The sequence below is a fragment of the Haliotis rubra genome, unplaced genomic scaffold (assembly GCF_003918875.1).
Source record: "Haliotis rubra isolate DU_JTF1 unplaced genomic scaffold, ASM391887v1 Scf355, whole genome shotgun sequence".
Taxonomy (NCBI): Eukaryota; Metazoa; Mollusca; class Gastropoda; order Lepetellida; family Haliotidae; genus Haliotis; species Haliotis rubra.
In genome coordinates this window covers 301,775-324,865 of record NW_025767030.1, presented here as the reverse complement: position 1 = coordinate 324,865, position 23,091 = coordinate 301,775, and the positions used below count along the sequence as shown (strand labels likewise).

The window sequence follows — 23,091 nt, the reverse complement described above, 5'->3', positions numbered from 1 at the left end:
ACCACTTATAGGTCCTTGATAACGGACAAGCAGGCTCATATGCAGTATGATTTGTCAAATGAATGAAAGTTCGACCAATAGTGGTGGCATTACTCGTTGATTAAAAAATATCAACTTTGGGGTAAAGACGTGATTGTTTCAATCATTATCATACAAGTACATAACAAGGAAGACTGACTGAGTTTAGTGTTACGCCGCTTTTAGCAATATTCCAGCAATATCACGGCAGGGGACACCAGAAATGGGCTTCACACAATAACAAGGAAGATGCTCGCTAGATAAAGCTCATTTTCAAAGAACAATGAAAGTGTTTTTATCCTATCAACATGCAGTGAACCATTGGTAAGGATATCAATGACTGGGTGACCTTTACATTCAACACAACATAAAGTATCTATAAAAGGTATTTATTTCATATTACAATTAAAACATGAATAACGCATGTTGCACAATGATGACATTATGGATTTGTCAGATGATTTTTTTTATCAGCGCATTATGAAAATTTCAAATGAAACCAAAAATCATAGGTGTCTGCTCAGTGGACAGAGAAACAGAGCATTAACATAACTTGCAATGCTATCATCTAAACTGACATTCCAAGATCATGTCACAATGATACAGTTCTGTGATGAAAGAGACATATCCTTCCATTTACTCCTCAAAACTTCACCACAATAATGTGGAAAATATTTATCCAGATTCCCTCAGTATCGTCCATGTCGATCACGTGACCGGGACCTCCTGCGCTCACGACTACGTGACCTCCTCTCTTTGCTGCGAGACCTACGGCGATCCCTTTCCCTACTGTTACTGCGGTTTCGGCGTGTGGGTGGTGACCTTGACCTTGATCTAAAAGAACAAATTAAGTCATGTAATGAGCTGATACTGCCCTTAAGCATTACAGAGAACGCTGCAATCTGATAACATACTACTCACACTTGGCTAAGGATCACAAGAATTCACAACTTCACTTAAATGTAGATTTATAATTTGAAATTGTATCCATTTAAAACTGGATAAATAATAATGTAGTAACACCCCTTTAGGCACAGTCAATTTAATCTAACATTATGCACTTGATACATAAGGAACCATGAAAATGGTTTTCATGGCACCAATCAACCATTTTGCAAATCATGGAAAAAGTTATTGACAAGTACAGGACACCTGTCAAAACCTGGGATCCATGCTTGCAGTAAGCTTAGATATTTAAACCAAATTTGACCCCACAACATAGTTTTCTGTTGAATCCATGATTTCATCCTTAGCAAAGTGTGAATAGTATATATATATAATGGGGGAAAACAATCTTGATGGAGATAATGTTCCGTGAAGAAGTAGTTAACCTCTAGTTGACCTTGGTGTTCAACATTTGGTAACTAAGTCCTGGCCAACAGAAGATTAGAGTGCATACAAGTCAGATTCCTTCCTGTCACTTCGTTGTCTCATACACACAACAAAACAGTCCTTTGATTATGAAAAATGCTACACATTGTGGCAGAATGGCAAGTCACATTTTCATGATTCCCACAGTTGAGACAATATGTATGTTTTCAGCTGCTAAACCCCAGAGATTTTGGGACCGAGAAACTAGAAACACATGTTTAAGATTAGAAACAATAGTTAGAAACACAATTGCTAGGATCACCCTGTAAAACTTACAGCTTCATAGGCCTTATTTTTTCCATTGAAAAATGGAAGGATGACACTTCGACAGGCTCAATATGGTAATGACTGTCTTTCAGGCACGGGGATCTTCAGTGAAACATCTTATTACGACAACAAACGGAACTTGGAAATCAGTATCATGTCTTATAACACCTATTATCAACTCACCTCTTCTTCCTGCGTCGACCATACAACTCTCGTCTCAGTTCCCGGGAAATAGGTTTCAGATGCATGAAGTTGCAGAACCCTCCTCGTGTACACTCACTGACAACAAAGTCACAGAAAGGTCAGGTTATGTGTTGTACATGGGACAGATGAATGTACAAACCTTAATAACTACCTACACAATGCTGAATATTTTCGCACATAAAATACAGTATTTGCAAACCTATTCCCCACTCACCCCATCTCATACTGCCGACAGCATGCCTCTCTGAAGTCAGTCACTGGCGACAGCTCAGCATGGATGGGGGCGGCCATTAAACCAGCGATTGTTAAGGTCATTCACAGCCTTGTCAGCATCTTCCTCATAACGGAACTGAAACAAATCATCAACACGTGTTACATGCTTGGAAACAGATTCAACAGCAATCTGCAGGTGCTTTCAATGGCAATGAAAACCTTGGGAAATAAAGGCTGTTTACAATATTGACATGCTTAGCTTAATAATGTCAAAACACTCAAATACTGTTTCACAAAATGAAATCCTATAAATCGAGACATTAGACATCAATGCACTATTTGAGTATTACTAGCTAATATTGTATTGCAATATTAGTAATTTATTCTTAGTCTGAAGTTAAAGGTATTTCCTGCTTAATTTCCATTAAATATCAGAGCGAACATATTCTTCACAGTTTGACAATTTGTCAACAATATTTGTTTTGTGTAGGTTTAAAGAATAGTGCCAGAATATAGTTCTGAGCCATGAATGCGTGTCAGAGAAAAGCTGGCATCCCTTAAACTTCAAAATATGAATGTACAGGATGTGAATTCATATTATGTTGGTTTACTGGAGTATGTTGCAAGCACCAGCATACTAACAAATATATATATTGCAAGTTTAAAGTATTTACAAACAAAATATGGATTCTACCATGACCAGTAAATACTGGATTGTGATTGGGTAATCAAAGTCATTTAGAGGTATATAATCACGTTATGGGCTATATAGTAATATGTATCAAATTAGGAACATAACTGTTGGCAGTTAAGCTGTATGGATTGTAGCATTCCAGTACAACTCAAACTATCATTCAATTATATGGTCAATGCCACTACATTTGTAAGTGCAATAAATTACAGAACACAAATAATGTTAGATGTTACAAATGAAACAGTCTTCTTTACTTTCATCAAGTCATAATCTTAATCACTAATGGCAAAACAAAAAAAGGTCAACGTAACACTTCTTAGTTTGTTAGTGGCCTGCACTCCTACACATTCAAATATCAGAAACTACTACATTAATTGCTATTTGTTACGCTTGTGTGGAAACTTTGGGTTTAATCATGTTAATGGAACATGTAACATGCATGTCCAAGTGTTTGGTATCCTCGTGCAGCATTATATGGTATTGGAGGGTTGAGTTAGGGCACTATCATATTTGAATGTGTTATACTTGGGTGACATGTGGTACTGGGCACCTGTCCTGGAATCACCACAAGAGACAAACCAATATCAAAACCCAACAAGGATATGTTCAAATGTATTCAGTGATTCTTACCTTCACATAGACATTGCCCACCAGATGATCTCCAAGATTGTCACACACGTTCATCTCCTCGATTTCACCATACTGAAATAGACACACGTGTAACTATGCAGGGACTGTTCAAACAGCAACAAACTGTGCTAGTCACGGCTCCTCACTATACTCTCCTACTTACAATAGTATATCTGTTCTTGTTCCAAGTTTAGTAGGTGATGAAATTCAGTTAGGAATACATGTCTCCAAGCCTTTAGCATCTTAAAATGCCACTGTCCCTGAGTAAACATTTTGTTGTAATCAAACCTGTTCCTTCACGGCAACTTAAACTCCTGGTCATATACACAAAATATTGTCTTCAGTGATAATTTTTAACATTTCCCCAACATTAAGGCTAAAATTGCGAGCAATATATCCAAATCTGAACCGGTGTCGGGTCTCTTGCCAGCCTCATTTTGTACTTCTCTGGTATAAGCTGTCACAAGTAACATCTGTTCAGTAGGTTCCAAAATTAAAGTCAATACAAAAACAACAACAAAGATTTAATGAGATAATGCCAAGAAACAGGTTTGGGCTTGTAGAATCAAAGGTTTTTGGCACGGACAATTTGTCGATTCTGTGATGAACCTTATGTCTCATTTATGTAACCTAATTCACATTATTCAAGAGATCCTAATCAAAACAGGTAAAAAGGAGAGATAAAAAGTGGCACACAAAAGGAAGTCAAGATAATATAGAGAGATTTTTTTATCATATACCATTTCTAATAAACTCATGGGCCAAAGAAAGTATAGGACTGGAAAAAGTATTGTTTCACTGTCATTGACATGGTTATGAGAATTAGACATTCTGGCAATGTTGGCCCCACTACTGGGAAGGGAAATACACCGCCAAAACGCAACACGTTCGAACGGTGAGAGTGATGACGTCACAAATGTGGAAAGCATGTTCCATGCTCCTAGCACACAATGCACTTACAAAGTTTCAGTAAAAATGTGATGCATCAGTCCCGTCATATCACAGCTGCTGAAAACACATGAAAATTATGCCACGACTGACGCCAGAACAGAGAGAGAGGGCCAAAAGGATGTCCGATATGGGAGTGACGAACGTCAGAATTGCATGAAGAGTTGGTTGTACGCCACTAACGATAGCAAGACTCCTCCAACAATTCAGACAGACAGGTCGAACACAGGACAGGCTGAGGAGTGGACGTACACGTGTAACCAGCGCACGTGAAGATCACCATATACGCCTGATACACCTCCGAAATTGATTTGTTACGGCAACGTCAACGGCCGAAACAGAGTTGGGACGTCGCATCAGTCGTAGGACTGTCCTCAGACATTTGAGAGCAGATGGAATACGTTGCTATCGACCATTCCGTGGAATGAGGCTAACTCAACAACATCGACTTGAAAGACTGCAATGGGCAAGATGAGTATAATGCTAGCAAGTGCGTGATTGGCGTAGGGTCCTCTTCACTGATGAAAGTCGGTTTTGTCTGCACAAAAATGACGTCCGACAGAGTTTACAGTGACGGGGTGAACGTTTTGCATCAGCATGCATTAAAAAAGACCATGCTTATGGTGGAGGTAGTGATGGTATGGGGGTGAGGTGGCATTATTGGCGACCAAACGACACCCTTGGTAGTTATTCAGGGGAATCTCAATGCTAATAAGTACCGAAATCAAGTCTTGCAGGCTGCTGTCTTACCTTTCTTGATCAATCAACCAAAAGGTATATTGTTTCAGCAAGACAATGCAACTCCCCATACAGCAATAGCGACGAGAAACTTTCTTAATCAGAATAACATTAATGTTCTACTCTGGCCTTCTCGATCACCAGATATGAATCCGATTGAGCATTTGTGGGATCATTTGGGAAGACAAATTTGTGGTCGTCATCACCCTCCACACACAAGACAAGAGTTGGAAGGTCACTGAGGGACGAATGGCAGCAACTGCCAAATGTCGTCATCCGACGCTCTACGCCATCGATGCGACGAGGCTGCTGGCGGACACACGCTACTGACGTGATTGTTCTGGAACAAACTTTTCTGTCTTTTGTGTGCGCAATTCGTCAAAGGAAGATCATTGTAACTTTGATATTTACCCCCTGACTGTTTGAATGTCAATGTCACCTTTCCGTTCTTTCAACAAGGTGATGATTTGTACACACAGCAAAGTGCAAATGAATTTGCTACAAATTACATCTATTACATAATTCCAAATCTTGTGTTGTTTCTGTTTTACTGAGATTTCAAAATGACCTATACTTCCTTTTGCCCATGAGTTTACATAATAATTCACTTACAATTTGAAAAAAACAAACCACTCTGTTAATAATCTTGCAAATAATTAATGTCATTTATAAACATGTTTAGGTAACTGATGTTTGAGGCCTAATTCCCCACGATGGAGTAACCACAGAAAGCATATAAATAAACAGTGTTTGGGAGAACCGCACCATTTATTACCATACAGTGCCACGATGTGCAACCAGGTCTATCTTTCACACAATCCACATATCAGGAATCCCAAATTTAAGTTTAGAGTGAACTTCAATCAATAACAATCATCTTAGCATGTATGGAGTTTAAAACCATTTCCTGTGACCTCCTTTAAGTATTAACCACTGTACTACTTAGTCTATCAAAATGGCTTACTGCATTATATTACCCGTCATATGAGTAAACACCCACCCACTCATATACATTAAGTCAGGGCTGTGATTGCTTTAGATACTCGTGGAACAAGGACAAATCTTTATGACTTCAATTAGTGTCCTCCATAGAATACTGGACAATACAAGTTAGATTTGATTTCAGCCTTCACAATTCTTCTTTTAACATCTCCCACTGGACAGCCCCATTCCCTGCCAACATGCTTGGGATGGGATTTTCAGGCAAGAGGTAAACCCATACAGGCCACGTAACGAGTATCACATTCCTCCTACATCTCCAACTCTTGAATACTACCTCAGCAATCAACACTTCATTTATCTTTGGATGGTTAAAAGTGCAGGGCCCAAGCACAAATGATTAATGAATTCCCCACGCGATGAATGAAATACCACATGCATGCCATGTTTCAATATTCATGCTAAGACAGGCCAACATGGAGTCAACAGCGACTGACATCCAGCATACTATGTCCACCAACATTGTCATATTACATGCCCCTCCCTGAACAAGGGAATGCCACAATATAATATGCCCTTCCTTCAGAATCTGAACGTCACAACATGTCTCTTCCCCCAATCCCCTACCACAACTAAATGAAATTTGATACAATCAAAACTGAACAGACAAATTCTGATTCAGTGCAAACCTTTCCATGTGTTACGTTCTTTAATACCATTGAAAGTCACAGTTTTAAGTTATTGTTACATACACATCAATAATATTTTTGTCATGAAACATGCGAAAGGCCTATGGAATATTGGATTCTTGATCCAGCTAGCTATGACAAAACTTTAAGTTAATGTCTATGGTCACAATATCCCACAGTGCAATGACATGCTTGGTGTTAAAGGCTCAACTGTAATCTCCCAACATATATAGAACTAAGACCACTGTAGTGTCAAGTGTGTACAAGCTCCTGTAAGTAGTGGTTAGTGCAGTATGCCAGTCCTGAATAGCAAGACTGACATGCAGTAGCAGGGAGTCACAATGTTAATGATGTAAGTTGCTGGGGGTAGGGGACGAGCTGCAGCCTACCTTTTCCATTTCAACATAAACTTCTTCAAAAAACTCGTCATAGTGCTGCTGAATCTCAAACTCGTCCATTTGGACTAAAATAGAGTGGGAAAAACAAAAATGGTGGCCATTAATTCACATATGATGACAATGAAATTACTTCGCTATAATGATAACAATACCCTCCGCTGGCTACAAACAGAAACAAAGTGGGTGTTACTGACGATGATGACATGGGGTGATGTGTGTGACTTGCACAGGACACCACACAAGGAGGACAGACAGACCTTGCCGACAGTTTACAATTTCTCAGAAATACATTCATGCGTTTACCTCTTACCAAATACTAACATTGCTCTACATAATCTGTCTGTCCTCCCATGTGTGATCACCGACAGAAACACAAGACACAGTACACACAGTACATGAGGCCTGTACTTCGTATGTCAACGATGATGGTGAGATAACTGTGGGTGGGTCTGGCAGCACTGAAATCAGATGACATGTATCAATTACCTTGTCCTCTAATTCAGTAAATACCTCCTCAAAAAAATCGTCAAACTCCTGTTGTGCTTCCACTTCATCGACAGTGACTGAAACAAAAAATACACATGAATGTCTGGTGTAGTAATGTATACAAGACACCATGCTTCTATAAGTGATAAAACATAAACTCTTCACCCAGAGAGGTTACCAACAGGCAACATACCGAGAAACATACACTGTGACATAACACATACATACAGTCACACAATGTACACAGTGACGACACAGACAACATACATGCCTCACACAGTGACAACACACATACACACCTCACACTGAAACAATACACACACAATGACACACCTCACTATAAACACATGTCACACACTGTCACTATAGACACATGTCACACTGTCACTACAGACACAGTCACTATAGACATACATCACAATAGACACACATCACACACTGTCACTACAGATACTTCTCGTGCACTGTCACTATCGACACTAGTGTTGGGAATTGGTTGAAATCTCACAATTAATGATTGGTTCGATACCAACGACCAATCATCGAAAAAAATTGGTTAGCATCATTTTTTAGATTTTCCTATTCAGGTTGTAGTTGCAGACAAGTATAAAGAAAAAAACATTTGGTTCTCTGTTGTTTTTTTTTGTTTTATTTAGAAACTGCACAAATTACATTTGCAAATTTCACATCCAGTGGAAAATGATTCTGTTCCAGTGTAACATAAACTTCCCAGATCCTTCAAGAAATATTCAGTCATGACTTTTCAGAAAGTGAAGTGAGTTTTCTAAGAATTAAACACGTTTTCCGGCCCTGACAACGTCCTAGATATGTTCCATCATCAAGTATTTCAAACTCTATTACAGCGGTTCCAAAATCGTTTGTGTTCGATTATGAGAAAATGGGATCGATTGCTTGGTCGTTTGGCCACTGCGACCAATCTTCGATTATTTCAATTAATCGGAACACCACTAATCGACACATCACAAATGTCACTATAGACACGTCACTATAGATACTCCTCACAATCAATATAGATACTTCTCACACACTGTCACTATAGACACACGACACACTGTCACAAGAGACATTTAACACACATCAATATAGACACACAGTCTCTATAGACACACATGACACACTGTCACAATAGACACCTCACACACAGACTAAACTTACACACCTAACACAAACCACATACACACCTCACACACAGACAACATACATAAACCACTCAATGAATATACTTCCCCCCATTCCTGTTGCCTAGGATTTGTCAGTTATGAAAAACTCACTGGATCATGTTATTATTTGAAGAAATGCTTCAGTGCAAATACTCTCTACATATTACTGGACAATCACAAGTGTACACATAACAAAGACACGCTGATAAACTTCCAAACAGAATACAACTGCAATATTACATTTGTCCTAAAGTAGTAATTCGGAGAGTTAACTTCTTGATCTTTAATCAACGTTGAAGGTGGTATCCAATGTACAATTCAGACACTGTACTTATATGTATAATCAATCATGTCAATAAGCATAAGTAGCACAAAGTACATTGTGGGTTTTAAATGGTTTCAAATTGTATCATGTTTTATAAACAGCCTAACTTACATTCAATGATATAATGTTATTACATCACAGAGTTCAGTGGTGTTTTCATGACATTTTATATGGAACTCCCATTACAGAAACAGGATGGAAGTGAAGTGTACACGACAATCACAAGACAATCAACATGCAATCCTGAAATAGCAGGTAGACATCAACCTTCAAGGTTGAAGCCCATCCATGATGAGGTACCTTCAAACTTATTACCTACAAGCAGCTGTAACCAATAGCAGCTTGCAAATTGTATGATGATAAAGAGAACATGTTTATTACATAGTAGAGATCACATGGATATGGCTACAACACTTAGTGCCATAATACATATCACGAACACCACCAAGTGAAAATAGGAACAGGCAAAAGAGACAAAAGTTACAAAAACAAAATTAAAGCAAAATAAGGATACTGAAATAAAATGTTGATTACTGTTCAAAATAGACCAGTTGCAGCAGGAGACTGTAAAATTATTGTCATTATGATAGCATTGTCAAACAAAATGATAGACAGCCCTTTCACTGCCACTTCCTGAAGGCTCCAGACACCATTACATTTCACCATTCATAACGCCATTACTCCTTGTTTTGGGGAACAACTTGTCAACTAGTATAATTAATGAATGCTAAACACTTCTCAAATCCAAATGCAATTTTACAAAGGGTGCCACGGGGCTCCAGACAGATAATTTAGATGTGTCTTTGTGAGAATATATGTGCCCATACCTTTGGATAATCTAATTAAACTTAAAACATTACAATAATTATGTCATTTGAAACATACTACTGTCACAGCAATAGTCTATTGCAACATACTACTGTGACAGCAATAGTCTATTGCAACATACTACTGTGACAGTGATAGTCTATTGCAACATACTACTGTGACATTGCATTTGCAACATACATACTGTGACGGCAATAGTCTGTTGCAGCATACTACTGTGACAGTGATAGTCTATTGCAACATACTACTGTGACAGTGATAGTCTATTGCAACATACTACTGTGACAGCAATAGTCTATTGCAACATACTACTGTGACAGTGATAGTCTATTGCAACATACTACTGTGACAGCAATAGTCTATTGCAACATACTACTGTGACAGTGATAGTCTATTGCAACATACTACTGTGACAGCAATAGTCTATTGCAACATACTACTGTGACAGCAATGATATACTACTGATTGCAACATACTACACGGTGATGTCTATTGACAGTGATATGTCTATAGTCTAACATACTACTGTGACAGTGATAGTCTATTGCAACATACTACTGTGACAGTGATAGTCTATTGCAACATACTACTGTGACAGTGATAGTCTATTGCAACATACTACTGTGACAGTGATAGTCTATTGCAACATACTACTGTGACAGTGATAGTCTATTGCAACATACTACTGTGACAGTGATAGTCTATTGCAACATACTACTGTGACAGTGATAGTCTATTGCAACATACTACTGTGACAGCAATAGTCTATTGCAACATACTACTGTGACAGTGATAGTCTATTGACTACTGTGAAATAGTCCGGCAGATTGCAACAAGGTCTGATGATAGTCTACAACCCGCCGCCCCAGTGACAGACTGTATATTGCAACATATGACTTTGACTGAAGTTGTTATATGCAACATGTGTCACTTGTTTGCTGTTTATAAATCTTATGTTTGTTAATAATGACAATGATAGTCTATTGCAGATAATACTAAATCTGAATCTGTGTGTGTTTGACATTATACTCTGACAGGATAGTGTGAATTGCAACATACTACAGACAGATATATTGAAACATACTACTGTGACTGTGACAGATAGTCTATGTTAGTTTGAAACACCATTAAGTGATACTGCTGTGACAGTGATAGTCTATTGCAACATACTAGTCTGTGACAGTGATAGTCTATTGCAACATACTACTGTGACTGTGACAGTGATAGTCTATTGCAACATACTACTGTGACAGTGATAGTCTATTGCAACATACTACTGTGACAGTGATGTGCAACATACTACTGTGACAGTGATAGTCTATTGCAACATACTACTGTGACAGTGATAGTCTATTGCAACATACTACTGTGACAGTGATAGTCTATTGCAACATACTACTGTGACAGTGATAGTCTATTGCAACATATTGCAACATACTACTGTGACAGTGATAGTCTATTGCAACATACTACTGTGACAGTGATAGTCTATTGCAACATACTACTGTGACAGTGATAGTCTATTGCAACATACTACTGTGACAGTGATAGTCTATTGCAACATACTACTGTGACAGTGATATAGTCTATTGCAACATTGCAACATACTACTGTGACAGTGATGTGACAGTGATAGTCTATTGCAACATACTACTGTGACTGCAATAGTCTATTGCAACATACTACTGTGACAGTGATAGTCTATTGCAACATACTACTGTGACAGTGATAGTCTATTGCAACATACTACTGTGACAGCAATAGTCTAGTGTGACAGTGATAGTCTATTGTCTATTGCAACATACTACTGTGACAGTGATAGTCTATTGCAACATACTACTGTGACAGTGATAGTCTATTGCAACATACTACTGTGACAGTGATAGTCTATTGCAACATACTACTGTGACAGTGATAGTCTATTGCAACATACTATTGTGACAGTGATAGTCTATTGCAACATACTACTGTGACAGTGATAGTCTATTGCAACATACTACTGTGACAGTGATAGTCTATTGCAACATACTACTGTGACAGTGATAGTCTATTGCAATATACTATTGCGACAGCGATAGTCTATTGTGAATAGCTATTGCAATACTATTGCAATAGCTTTTTTCACCATGAATTTTCTCATTTGAAGTCATTTCCCAAATGAATGTATAGTTTCTAAGAAACAAGCTGAAGTAGTTTCAGTCTCTTTTGATAACTGACAAGAAACTTGAAACCCAGATCAAGTAAACATTTCATATATAAACATATTGTTATTCACAATTTCAAACTCTGAGTCGCATGCCGTGTTTGCCCCCGTGTTTGTTTATGAGGTAAAAGGGGCAGATAACTCTAAATCAAAGTGAACAAATCTGATACTTCTTTATTTTGCTCTGCGCATTTATCAACAGAAGTCAATTAGTAAACTATTGACAGTCACACATACTATCTATGTATTAACAGTTTTTCGTTTCTACCATCGATTATTTGCTATCGGAAACTCAACAATTGCAATCCATCGATAGTTTGATGCATCATTAAAGCACTTCAAAACATCATTTAGAAAAAAGTACAACTGTGCTCTTATCCAGCAATAAATACATAATACTGACAATATACAGCTCTCAAGGAATGACATGACACAGCTACAAGTACAGATGAAAATAGGCTAGAAATTATATAGAACTTACTTATGATTGTAAAAATATCCTATTGTCTTGGTGAAGACCAAGTGACACACTGTATTTATCTAAGCATACATTGTGGTGAAATGAAATGGTATCTGCAGTCAGGGAGCGAAGAGTTGAAGACAGCACTCAGACAGATATACATGCTCACTGAAAACATCATTGTCAAATACTACATGCAAGACTGAAACTGCACATAAAAATGTCTACACAAAAATTCATATGGGAAAAAAAGGCATCTTGACAAAAACAAGAACAGCAGTACCATAAGATCACACTTCAAAATGATGCAATGTCAAAGCATATCACTAAGAGCACCAAGGCACATGCAATTCCAAGTTTCAGGCTAATCCCAAACTTGGAGGATAAGAAGTCCAACCAGACAAACTCACAGTATATACTGTTTATTGAGGAATCTTTGATCAAGGAATATTAATAAGGTTACATTGAACAGCTGTAGGATGAGTTATGTTTAACTAATACATGATACTAGCTTTACTGAATGTCCAATATTCCAATTACATAATTATAAGCATGCACTTCAGTGTTACGCTTTACTTCAGCATGGACATGTGTTCAAGCCTGGTGTTTATGGATAGAAGGGCCTCCATCTGCCACTGCCTTCCCTTCAGCACAATCATCATCACAACATAGACACATGGCTATAATAGACAACATGAAGCAAGTGAGCGGACACCGTGTAGACAGAGTATGCACAACAATGAGAGCAGGAGAAGCAACTGTGGTGGGAGATACTCACTGTGGGAGCCATCGGCTGTGAGAGCTGCATTCTGGGGATTCAGGTACAGATTCTGCAGCAGGACCGTCTAGACACAGATGGGAGCAAAGTATGTAACACGAATGGTATACTTCTAGTTGCGCTATGGACTATGTATACCTACTGCAATATAGTTGTATTATTACCAATGACAATGTATACCTCCTACTATATTGTTGTATTATTACCCACAACAATATATACCTCCTACTATTGTGATTCTGGTACCCATATTCCAATACGTATTGCAATATATTGTGATTCTGGTACCCATATTCTGATATGTATTGTGCAATATATTGTGATTCTGGTACCCATATTTTCCGATACATATTGTGATATATTGTGATTCTGGTACCCGTATTCCAATACGTATTGCAATATATTGTGATTCTGGTACCCGTATTTTCCGATACGTATTGTGATATATTGTGATTCTGGTACCCGTATTCTAATATGTATTGCAATATATTGTGATTCTGGTACCCATATTTTCCGATACGTATTGTGATTCAGGTACCTGTATTCTGATATGTATTGTGATATATTGTGATTCTGGTACCCGTATTCCAATATATTGTGATTCTGGTACCTGTATTCTGATACGTATTGTGATATATTGTGATTCTGGTACCCGTATTTTCCGATACGTATTGTGATATATTGTGATTCTGGTACCCGTATTCTATCACGTATTGCAATATATTGTGATTCTGGTACCATATATCTACGTTTTCCGACACGATATTGTGATTCTGGTACCTGTATTCGATCATGTATTGTGATATATAGTGATTCTGGTACCCGTATTCCAATACGTATTGCAATATATTGTGATTCTGGTACCCGTATTTTCCGATACGTATTGTGATATATTGTGATTCTGGTACCCGTATTCTAATACGTATTGCAATATATTGTGATTCTGGTACCCATATTTTCCGATACGTATTGTGATTCAGGTACCTGTATTCCGATATGTATTGTGATATATAGTGATTCTGGTACCCGTATTCCAATATATTGTGATTCTGGTACCCATATTCTGATACGTATTGTGATATATTGTGATTCTGGTACCCATATTCCAATACGTATTGCAATATATTGTGATCCTGGTACCCATATTCAATATGTATTGCAATATATTGTGATTCTGGTACCCGTATTCTGATACCTATTGTGATATATTGTGATTCTGGTACCCGTATTCTGATACGTATTGTGATATATTGTGATTCTGGTACCCGTATTCCAATATGTATTGCAATATATTGTGATTCTGGTACCCGTATTCTGATACGTATTGTGATATATTGTGATTCTGGTACCCATATTCCAATATGTATTGCAATATATTGTGATTCTGGTACCCGTATTCTGATACGTATTGTGATATATTGGAGCCTAGGTGTTTGACTGTTGCTGACATCGATTGTACATGCAGAGCCTATTTTCTTTGCACTAATGCCATAAAAGTAAACGTAATGGTTGTGATAACACAAATTTCAAATTTAGATTTCATTTTGAGGGACTGCATTTTCTTTATCATAAAATGTATTGCATGCAAAGTATGCTGCTTTGTCAATTAATTACAATGGAAAACTTCAGTGTGAATGAAAAGTCTGTGTTGATTTAAACTCTTAAATCATACAGATAATCACAAAACTTCATTTATACTTTATTACCCAATATGATAGTTCTGAGAAAAAACATTGCAATACGAATCGTTTGAAAGGTGTATTGCGATGAAGTAATACTGTGCAGTCCTAATGTATACCTAGTGTAATCATGTGGCCAGTCATGTGACTTTTTAGCGCGGAGTCACTACCTTCAGTCTTGCTCAGAGTACAATACAATACATACAGAGTACAATACATACAGTGTACAGTGGTACTATAACTAAACATACAGTTTATATTTCAGAGAAGACATTTCCCCCATTACATATACCACCACAAAAGTTATATCACAGAGCTACAGATAACTTTTTGGGTCATTGAGTTATGTACTCCCTTGTGTTCATCTCAATTGGGTATCCTAAGTTTCCTTTGAGTAAAGAAATAAATTGTACTCACCTCAATCAAACCCAGTTGGGTATTTTGCCATTTTCCATTAATTTTAGAAATATAATATAGTTTAAATGTTAGTGTTTGTGATTTACCTTTGATCTCTAATATGAGAAACGATAAGAAAGACTGCAAGATGTCAAGTTCATGTCCTAAAATAGAGCCTCTCAGTATACATCAGCTATTTTATCTATCCACCGGTACGCAAGCTACGACTTGACATTTTTGTGTGTACGCATGTAAGATCACATTTATTGAGTATTTACAAAACTTCAGGCGTACTTGTACGCAATAGACGTAATAGGAATTGGGTTTTCATATAAATGTTTGCGTAATTTACGCAGATACGCAGCTTATCTGTACCTCTGTATCAGATGCAATGATACAAACTGCTGTGTTATATCAAGGAAAGGAAACTGTTTGTCAGCACAAGCAGATATGTATCTTAGACCATGACAGTTATCTATATATCCGTCAAAGGCTTCATGTCAGACAAGAGCATTGCTTCCATTTAGTTTTAAACTATTGGTCGAGAGAAAAGGCAATCATAATAAATATTGGTCCTGGCTGTTTTTGACTGGACCCATACTAAATATAGTCAACAAGACAGAAACCTGAACAGCAAACACCTGAATGTACATCTCATCAGTGCTGACACTACTTGGATGGTGGTAGCAAGGATCCAATCTTTATATTCATCATTGTTTAATGTTACTATAGGAATTTCCAATACTTTTGTTAGATTTAGTCCCACCTTGGATTCAATCCCACACTCAATGTAATCGCCAGCACACAAAGTTAGCGATTTAACCCACTCAGACAACTGGTAGTTTAGATCATATAATCACAATACTCAGATCGATCATTGGAGCTCAATCATCAATCAAAAATCAGTTGTAACACTGAAAACTTATGTGGGGACACAATCATGACATTGTGTAAACGATGATCTTATGGTTAGAAGTACAAATTGATCAACATCCAAAGTATATAATATACACCTTCTGTTCCAGTACAACATACACATTTCCAAAGTTTTATCAAATTTGTCAACAAAATAGACAATGTCATTGATTCAAATAGATTTTTAATAGGACCATTTGAATTTGAACCTCTCGAGCTGTCAACAATGGGCCATATCTCAATGAAGATGACAGTGATTAAAAGAAATTAATGATCCACAAAATTTCAGTGACAAAACAATTAATTAATAATCTTAACAGATGGCACACTGCTTAAATAGAACTTCCATTCAACTGCAACATATCTTGAAACTTCATTTTTTAAAATTTGAGGTTTGACAGTCACATACCTGGCTAAATGTTGGTTTGTTATGCAGTCGGGAGCATCTCTCACCATGGCGACAGGCTCCAATTTTAAAGTAAAAAGAACAGTTGACTCTGTAAAGGAAAGAAACACAAATGTTATACTGCAATGTATATACTGATACATGAATCGTGATATAGCACATGACAAATAACCCAAATCATGTGATCATGTGGAATAACATCAGGGTGCTTTCTAGCAATAATAACGACTGGTGTTGGAGAAAACTACTGTAGGCTGTGGAAATAAGACGACAAACTGGCAATGAATCGTGTTCAAGGTGTCTACCTGCCAAGTGTGTGGGACCTCTTGATTAACTTTTGATGAAATTTTTATACATCTGAAGCCGTTTATCTATTCATTTGGAAAATCCTACTATCAAGTATACATTGTGTAATCAGCAATCATTGTGTAATAACAATTCAAGTTTCAACTCTATTATCTAGCAAGAATAAATCATCATTATTTGGTTAATAACAGTTCAAGTTTTCAACGTCACTTATAGTACTTCCTTGTGGATTGTTTCTTTGAGTGGCATTTTAGAAGTTGGGAAGTACAATATAGAACAAACTTTATGGATAACAACTTCTTTTTATTCGTGAGTGCGACGTTTCGATACAGATTCTTGTACCGTTGTCAAGCATAATGGAACATGAAGAAGGGGGAAGTGTATATATACTGGATGTAACAATGTAACAAAGAAAACAACATAATTAACATAATTGGCTAGGCAGAAAGTTGATGAAGCCAGAGTGTAGACAAAGGACAGGCGTGGAAGCCAATGATGTACAAATAATAATGAGATGTTTATACAGCAGAGTTTATACAGTAGATTGGGCTTGGTGGATGAGTGCATCATAAGCGGGTGGAATGAAGTATCCTTGGTCTCGGTTGATGGTGGGCTTTTGGCGTTTGATGTGGATGGCTTCGGTGAGCTTGCGTTTAGTGAAGTCTGTTTGTTTGTTAGAGAGAATGGTGATGTCAGACCACTCTATTTGATGATTGGGGCTTGCCTTGATGTGGCAAGATCCGTGACATCTCCAGTGACATGATGGAGTCGGTTGAGAGGCTGGTGTTGAGGGGTTGTTGAAGTTTGTCAATTCTGTGGCGTAAGGCTTTGAGCGCTTCTTCTCTAGGTACACTAGTAAATAGGTCCACAACATCGTAGCTGATGATGGGACCTGGATTGGAGATGTCACGGATCTTGCCACATGAAAGCAAGCCCCAATCATCAAATAGAGTGGTCTGACATCACCATTCTCTCTAACAAACAAACAGACTTCACTAAACGCAAGCTCACCGAAGCCATCCACATCAAACGCCAAAAGCCCACCATCAACCGAGACCAAGGATACTTCATTCCATCTGCTTATGATGCACTTATCCACCAAGCCCAATCTACTGTATAAACTCTGCTGTATGAACATCTCATTATTATTTGTACATCATTGGCTTCCACGCCTGTCCTTTGTCTACACTCTGGCTTCATCAACTTTCTGCCTAGCCAATTATGTTAATTATGTTGTTTTCTTTGTTACATTGTTACATCCAGTATATATACACTTCCCCCTTCTTCATGTTCCATTATGCTTGACAACGGTACAAGAATCTGTATCGAAACGTCGCACTCACGAATAAAAAGAAGTTGTTATCAATAAAGTTTGTTCTATAACTTGTGGATTGTGATGTCATAACACAGTAATCATCGATGCATCGAACTATCGATGGATTGCAATGGTTGAGTCTCCGATTTCAATTACTAGTAATCGATGGTAGAAACAAAAAACTATTGATGAATCAATGGTATGTGTGACTACTGGTATTGAGTAATTGACTTCCTTTGATAAACGATACCAAAAAAGTATTTGGCAATTCCTGCTACGTCAGAGCGTGTTTTTTCAAATGCTGGCGATATTGTTACTGCCCAATGACCATCTCTAAGAATTGAGTACTTGTGGATCACTTGCTGTTCCTCAAAAAGAAATTGAGAGTGTAAACCTGTCACTGAGAATTAAGTAACTCTGCTGTAAAATGTATAACAGGAATTGACAAATACCTTTTTTGTCTAAGAACATAGCTGTTCCCCATGTTCTTGAAGAGTACCATGTCATTCTTTAAGAGTTGTAACTTTAACTAGCTCATGTACACAACTAAGTGGAAGATTATTCTTAAAAGATATTTTAGAAGTGGTAGTTCAAAATCAATCGCACTAATGGATGTTCAACCTTGTGAAGATTTTTGAACTTCTGTAATTTAACAAGTTGATCATGACATGTATATACGTTTTTGTAATTAATATAAAACTACATGTCTAATACAAAGTCTCCCTTATGCAAGTCTTATTAGTTATGATTCAACTTATAGCTTCTAAAGTTGTTACTGTGGTACCTTTGAAACAGTGTCATATCCGCCTATGTTGCAAATTACTGTTGTTATACATGTGCTATGGTTTAACTTCTTGTCATCTGCATTGTGACTGATGAACGAGTAGTTTTATCTAAGTAAAAGTGATGTGTTTCACTTGTGACCACTATTTTTGATTGATTCAAGTAAGGAAGATTTCTTCATGCTATTGGTTGAGATTATAAAGTTAGTCTGTAATGTTCAGTCATTTCTTTATATAAAAATTGCATTTTCATTGCCAAAAGGAATACAAAATTGTAGCTTGGAGATCAATATTTGAACTCATTCTGCTAAATGAACAATTATATATCACATGGTGTTATACTATTATACCCTTGTACTTGACACTTGACTGATGTAAATGTTTTGTAAGAACTGAGCGCTGATTGAAGTTATTGAGTTAACGATAATATTGAATATTCATGCTAATGGTTATAAAGTTACTATGTTTATTCAGACACTTTCTGAATTATTCAACATTCTTTCTTTGCTTAATCCATAATCATAGTTTGACAAAATATGTTGAAACATGGTTACGTTTTGGTACCTGTAAATTTTCAAATATTCTTTGACTTTGATCTGGACACTTTATTATTGTGATATCTCACTGTGTTGTGTTCTGAGGACTTACACAAGTTACTCTATTAGAGGTGCAATTCCTAGATACTTTCAGTTTTCATGCTCAATCCAAATGGGTATTTAGATGGGTATTTATGTTGTTTTGTAATTTGTTTTATTGTTTGGGTGCAGACTTGCAGCTTCATTGAGTTTATTATGTTTTAACTGTTTACTTGATCTGGGTTTCAAGTTTCTTGTCAAGTTATCAAAAGACACTGAAACTACTTCAGCTTTTTTTTATTTCACATAGACTATACAAATAATGGGAATGACTTCAAATGAGACAATTCAAGTAAAACAATAACAATTGCAATAGTATTGCAATAGTGGGTAGCAATAGCATGTTGCAATAGACTACCGCTACCGTAATAGTTTCCCGGAAAGACTTCCACCCTTATCCCCCCTTAAATTTCATTCTTGTCAAATCATATCACCTGAATATATATTCCATATCTGGATAAGGATGGGTTTTAAGATGTTTCTTTAATTGTATCTGAACATACTGAAAGACAAATTCAACTTCTAAAATGCCACTCAAAGACATTAATAATAATAATAATAATAATTGATTTATAGAGCGCCTATTTCCAAAGGATATTGCTCAATGGCGCTATGAAGAGAAAAGATTGTAGACAATGTCTATGGAAAAGAGAGTTTGAACAGATGAGTTTTGAGGGCAGTTTTGAAAGCATCAGCAGATTCTATTTCTTTTAGGGTGAGTGGTAGAATGTTCCAGACATAGGGGGCTGGGAGCACCTTTAGAATACAGCACCACAACTTCTCGTGAGGACAATCTCTGCCGTAGGTCACATATCATTAAGACAAGCAACCAGTTTGTGAGAACCTGTTGGACGCGAACCCGCGACCTTGGATTGTTAGCTCGACAGCTAACCGACTGAGCTACGTCCACAATGTTGCACAATGTGCAAATTTATCGAGTCATTCCTGTGACGTCACGGAAATGAACGGAAAGAGTCGAATAGGTCACGGACAATTACGAATGCTACGGGTAGACTTGGTGTCGGCGTGATTTTATTCTTCGGACAATTGCTGAATGGATCCGATGCCATTTGGCACACTTCGTCCCATTCCGTAATCTACAAATTAACGTGTGGCGTGGAATGAGCCGATATGCCTCAAACTGAAAAGGGTTGTTGGCGTCAAGCGTCAGGCGTGAATTTCCACGGTGCATGCATGAATGGCGCTTTTATATAAATCGGTGATTTTGTGACAGAAAAGTGATGTAGGGAACACTGTAAGGATAATGTGGATCGCACTAAGGAGCGAGGGAGACATGAGCATGTGCAGTAATGCACGCGAGGGTGAGTTAGCCTTGAATCATTACTGAACAAAATTTATGTTGCGTGTGAAATAGGCTTGAGTGCAAATTCCAGGCCAATTTCCATTAGCCAAAAATTTCTACATTAACCCATTTCATAATGTACTTTCTACGTTTTTGGTTTCCCGTTTTTGTGTGAAAAAAAAGTATTAAAATGCAAAAAAGAAAAACAACAAATGGTACTCACGTATTACACCGGACATGTACCTGCTATATTGGATTAGGTCCCTAACCCTAACCCTAACCCTAACCCCTAAACCCTCAGCCCTAACCCTAACCCCTTGAAATAATCCTAATAAATAGAATGCATTGACCGAACCACCGGACATGTACCTACTATATTGCATTAGGACCCTAACCCTAAGCCCTAAGCCCTAGCCCTAACCCTAACCCCAATCCCTTGAATTAATCCTAATAAATAGAATGCATTGACCGAACCGGCACAAACACGACTGACGTGTCTAGTGTAATGCATTATTACCACTTCGAAAAATAAAATACTAATAAAACACTTTTCTGTGTAATGGTGCAAATTACTGAATGACAAAAATATATATGTAAATTTAAAAAATTACAAAATACAAAATACACAAAACATAACACCTCAGCAGCCCGCAATACCAATAAATATGAGCGTATTAGTGAAAAAAGAAAAATATTTCAAACTGGTGCATGCAAAATATTGAGCATCCGCCGGTATACAACTACTGGAAACTCTCAACAACGTTGGGCTTGTGCAATGACATAGCTCGTAGAAATGAAACACCAGTGAGCGGAGCTTAAACGCACTCGCTGAGCCAGACAACCGTGTTGCCATGCAGGCGTCATAGGGCATTGTATCGAGAACGTGCTTTCGAACAAAATCACATTACATTACGATAATAAAGGGTATTATGACGTATTTTTAAAGTTTGTGGTGCTGTATTCTAAAGGTAGGCCGGGGGCTGCAGCAGAGAACGCTCTTGATCCCATTGCTGTTTTGACGTGAGGCTGTGTAAGCAGTAGGGAGTTTGACGAGCGGAGCAATCGGCTTGGAACATGGAGATGAATGAGGCTTTAAGATATTGAGAAAACATGTTTTCATAGATGCAGCTGTGTGTAAGAAGAAGAAGTTTGTATTGAATTCTGCTTGATACATTTTCCTTTATCGTTAAAATCTAGGGGGGATATAGGCGGAAGTCTTACCGCAAATTATCATGCCCTTGCTGAAAGTAAAACTCAACTACCGCTTCATAATATGACATAAAAATCAAATCCATGTTACATTCTTTAAGTGCTCATTCAGTAACTTAAGATGCAAATGTTCAGATAAATCCGAATTTATAAGGTTAAACATCCACTTCGTGAGCAAGTGAAAGTAAGAACATCCATTAGAACCTATCAGGGCTTAGCCTACAAATTTTATAGTCATATGGAAATAACGACTGGGGATATTTGGTAAAGACATCCAAAAGACGGCGCTTAATTTGTTATTTATGGTAGAAATCTGTGTTGCAAATGTAAACGACATACACACCCAATTACATATAAGTTAAGAGTGACATAATTCCAGATTTATATTTCATTTGATCAACTTTAGTAGTCGTAGAATATTGCCCTCCAGATTCTTAGTCAGACGCATATTGTGAAACATATACACGTGGGCGAGTCTCCTTTCATGTGAATAACTAAACTGTATGGTAAAGAATGTAAATTTGCTATTCATCAAATAAAAGTACCAAACAGAACGACTCTTACTTATCCTTTTCTGTACCAAAAATTGACGCCAAGTACTCAGCCATCTTCTGGGTTAACCAGTTATCACTCCTGACAGTGCTGAAAATTCGTTTTCGCTTTGTCTACTCCTAGAGAAAGGTTTCGCTTTAGAGCAAAGCGAGTGCGGAGTTTTGAAATCGTCCCATGGACGTTTACTCCTCGTTTACTCCTTTTCTTTGAATATTTATATCCA

General features: G+C 37.4%; 1 protein-coding gene across 1 annotated transcript; it reads right to left on the bottom strand.

The window, feature by feature from the left end:
• Positions 1–391: 391 nt before the first annotated feature.
• Positions 392–23,029, bottom strand: LOC124285211 (splicing factor U2AF 35 kDa subunit-like). Its single transcript, XM_046721398.1, is given in 9 exon segments — positions 392–852; positions 1,840–1,935; positions 2,075–2,142; positions 2,144–2,209; positions 3,398–3,469; positions 7,596–7,672; positions 13,371–13,437; positions 16,770–16,857; positions 22,881–23,029. Coding segments are annotated over 9 exon segments (723 nt in total). The 5' UTR covers positions 22,925–23,029; the 3' UTR covers positions 392–707.
• Between the last annotated feature and the right edge of the window lie 62 nt (positions 23,030–23,091).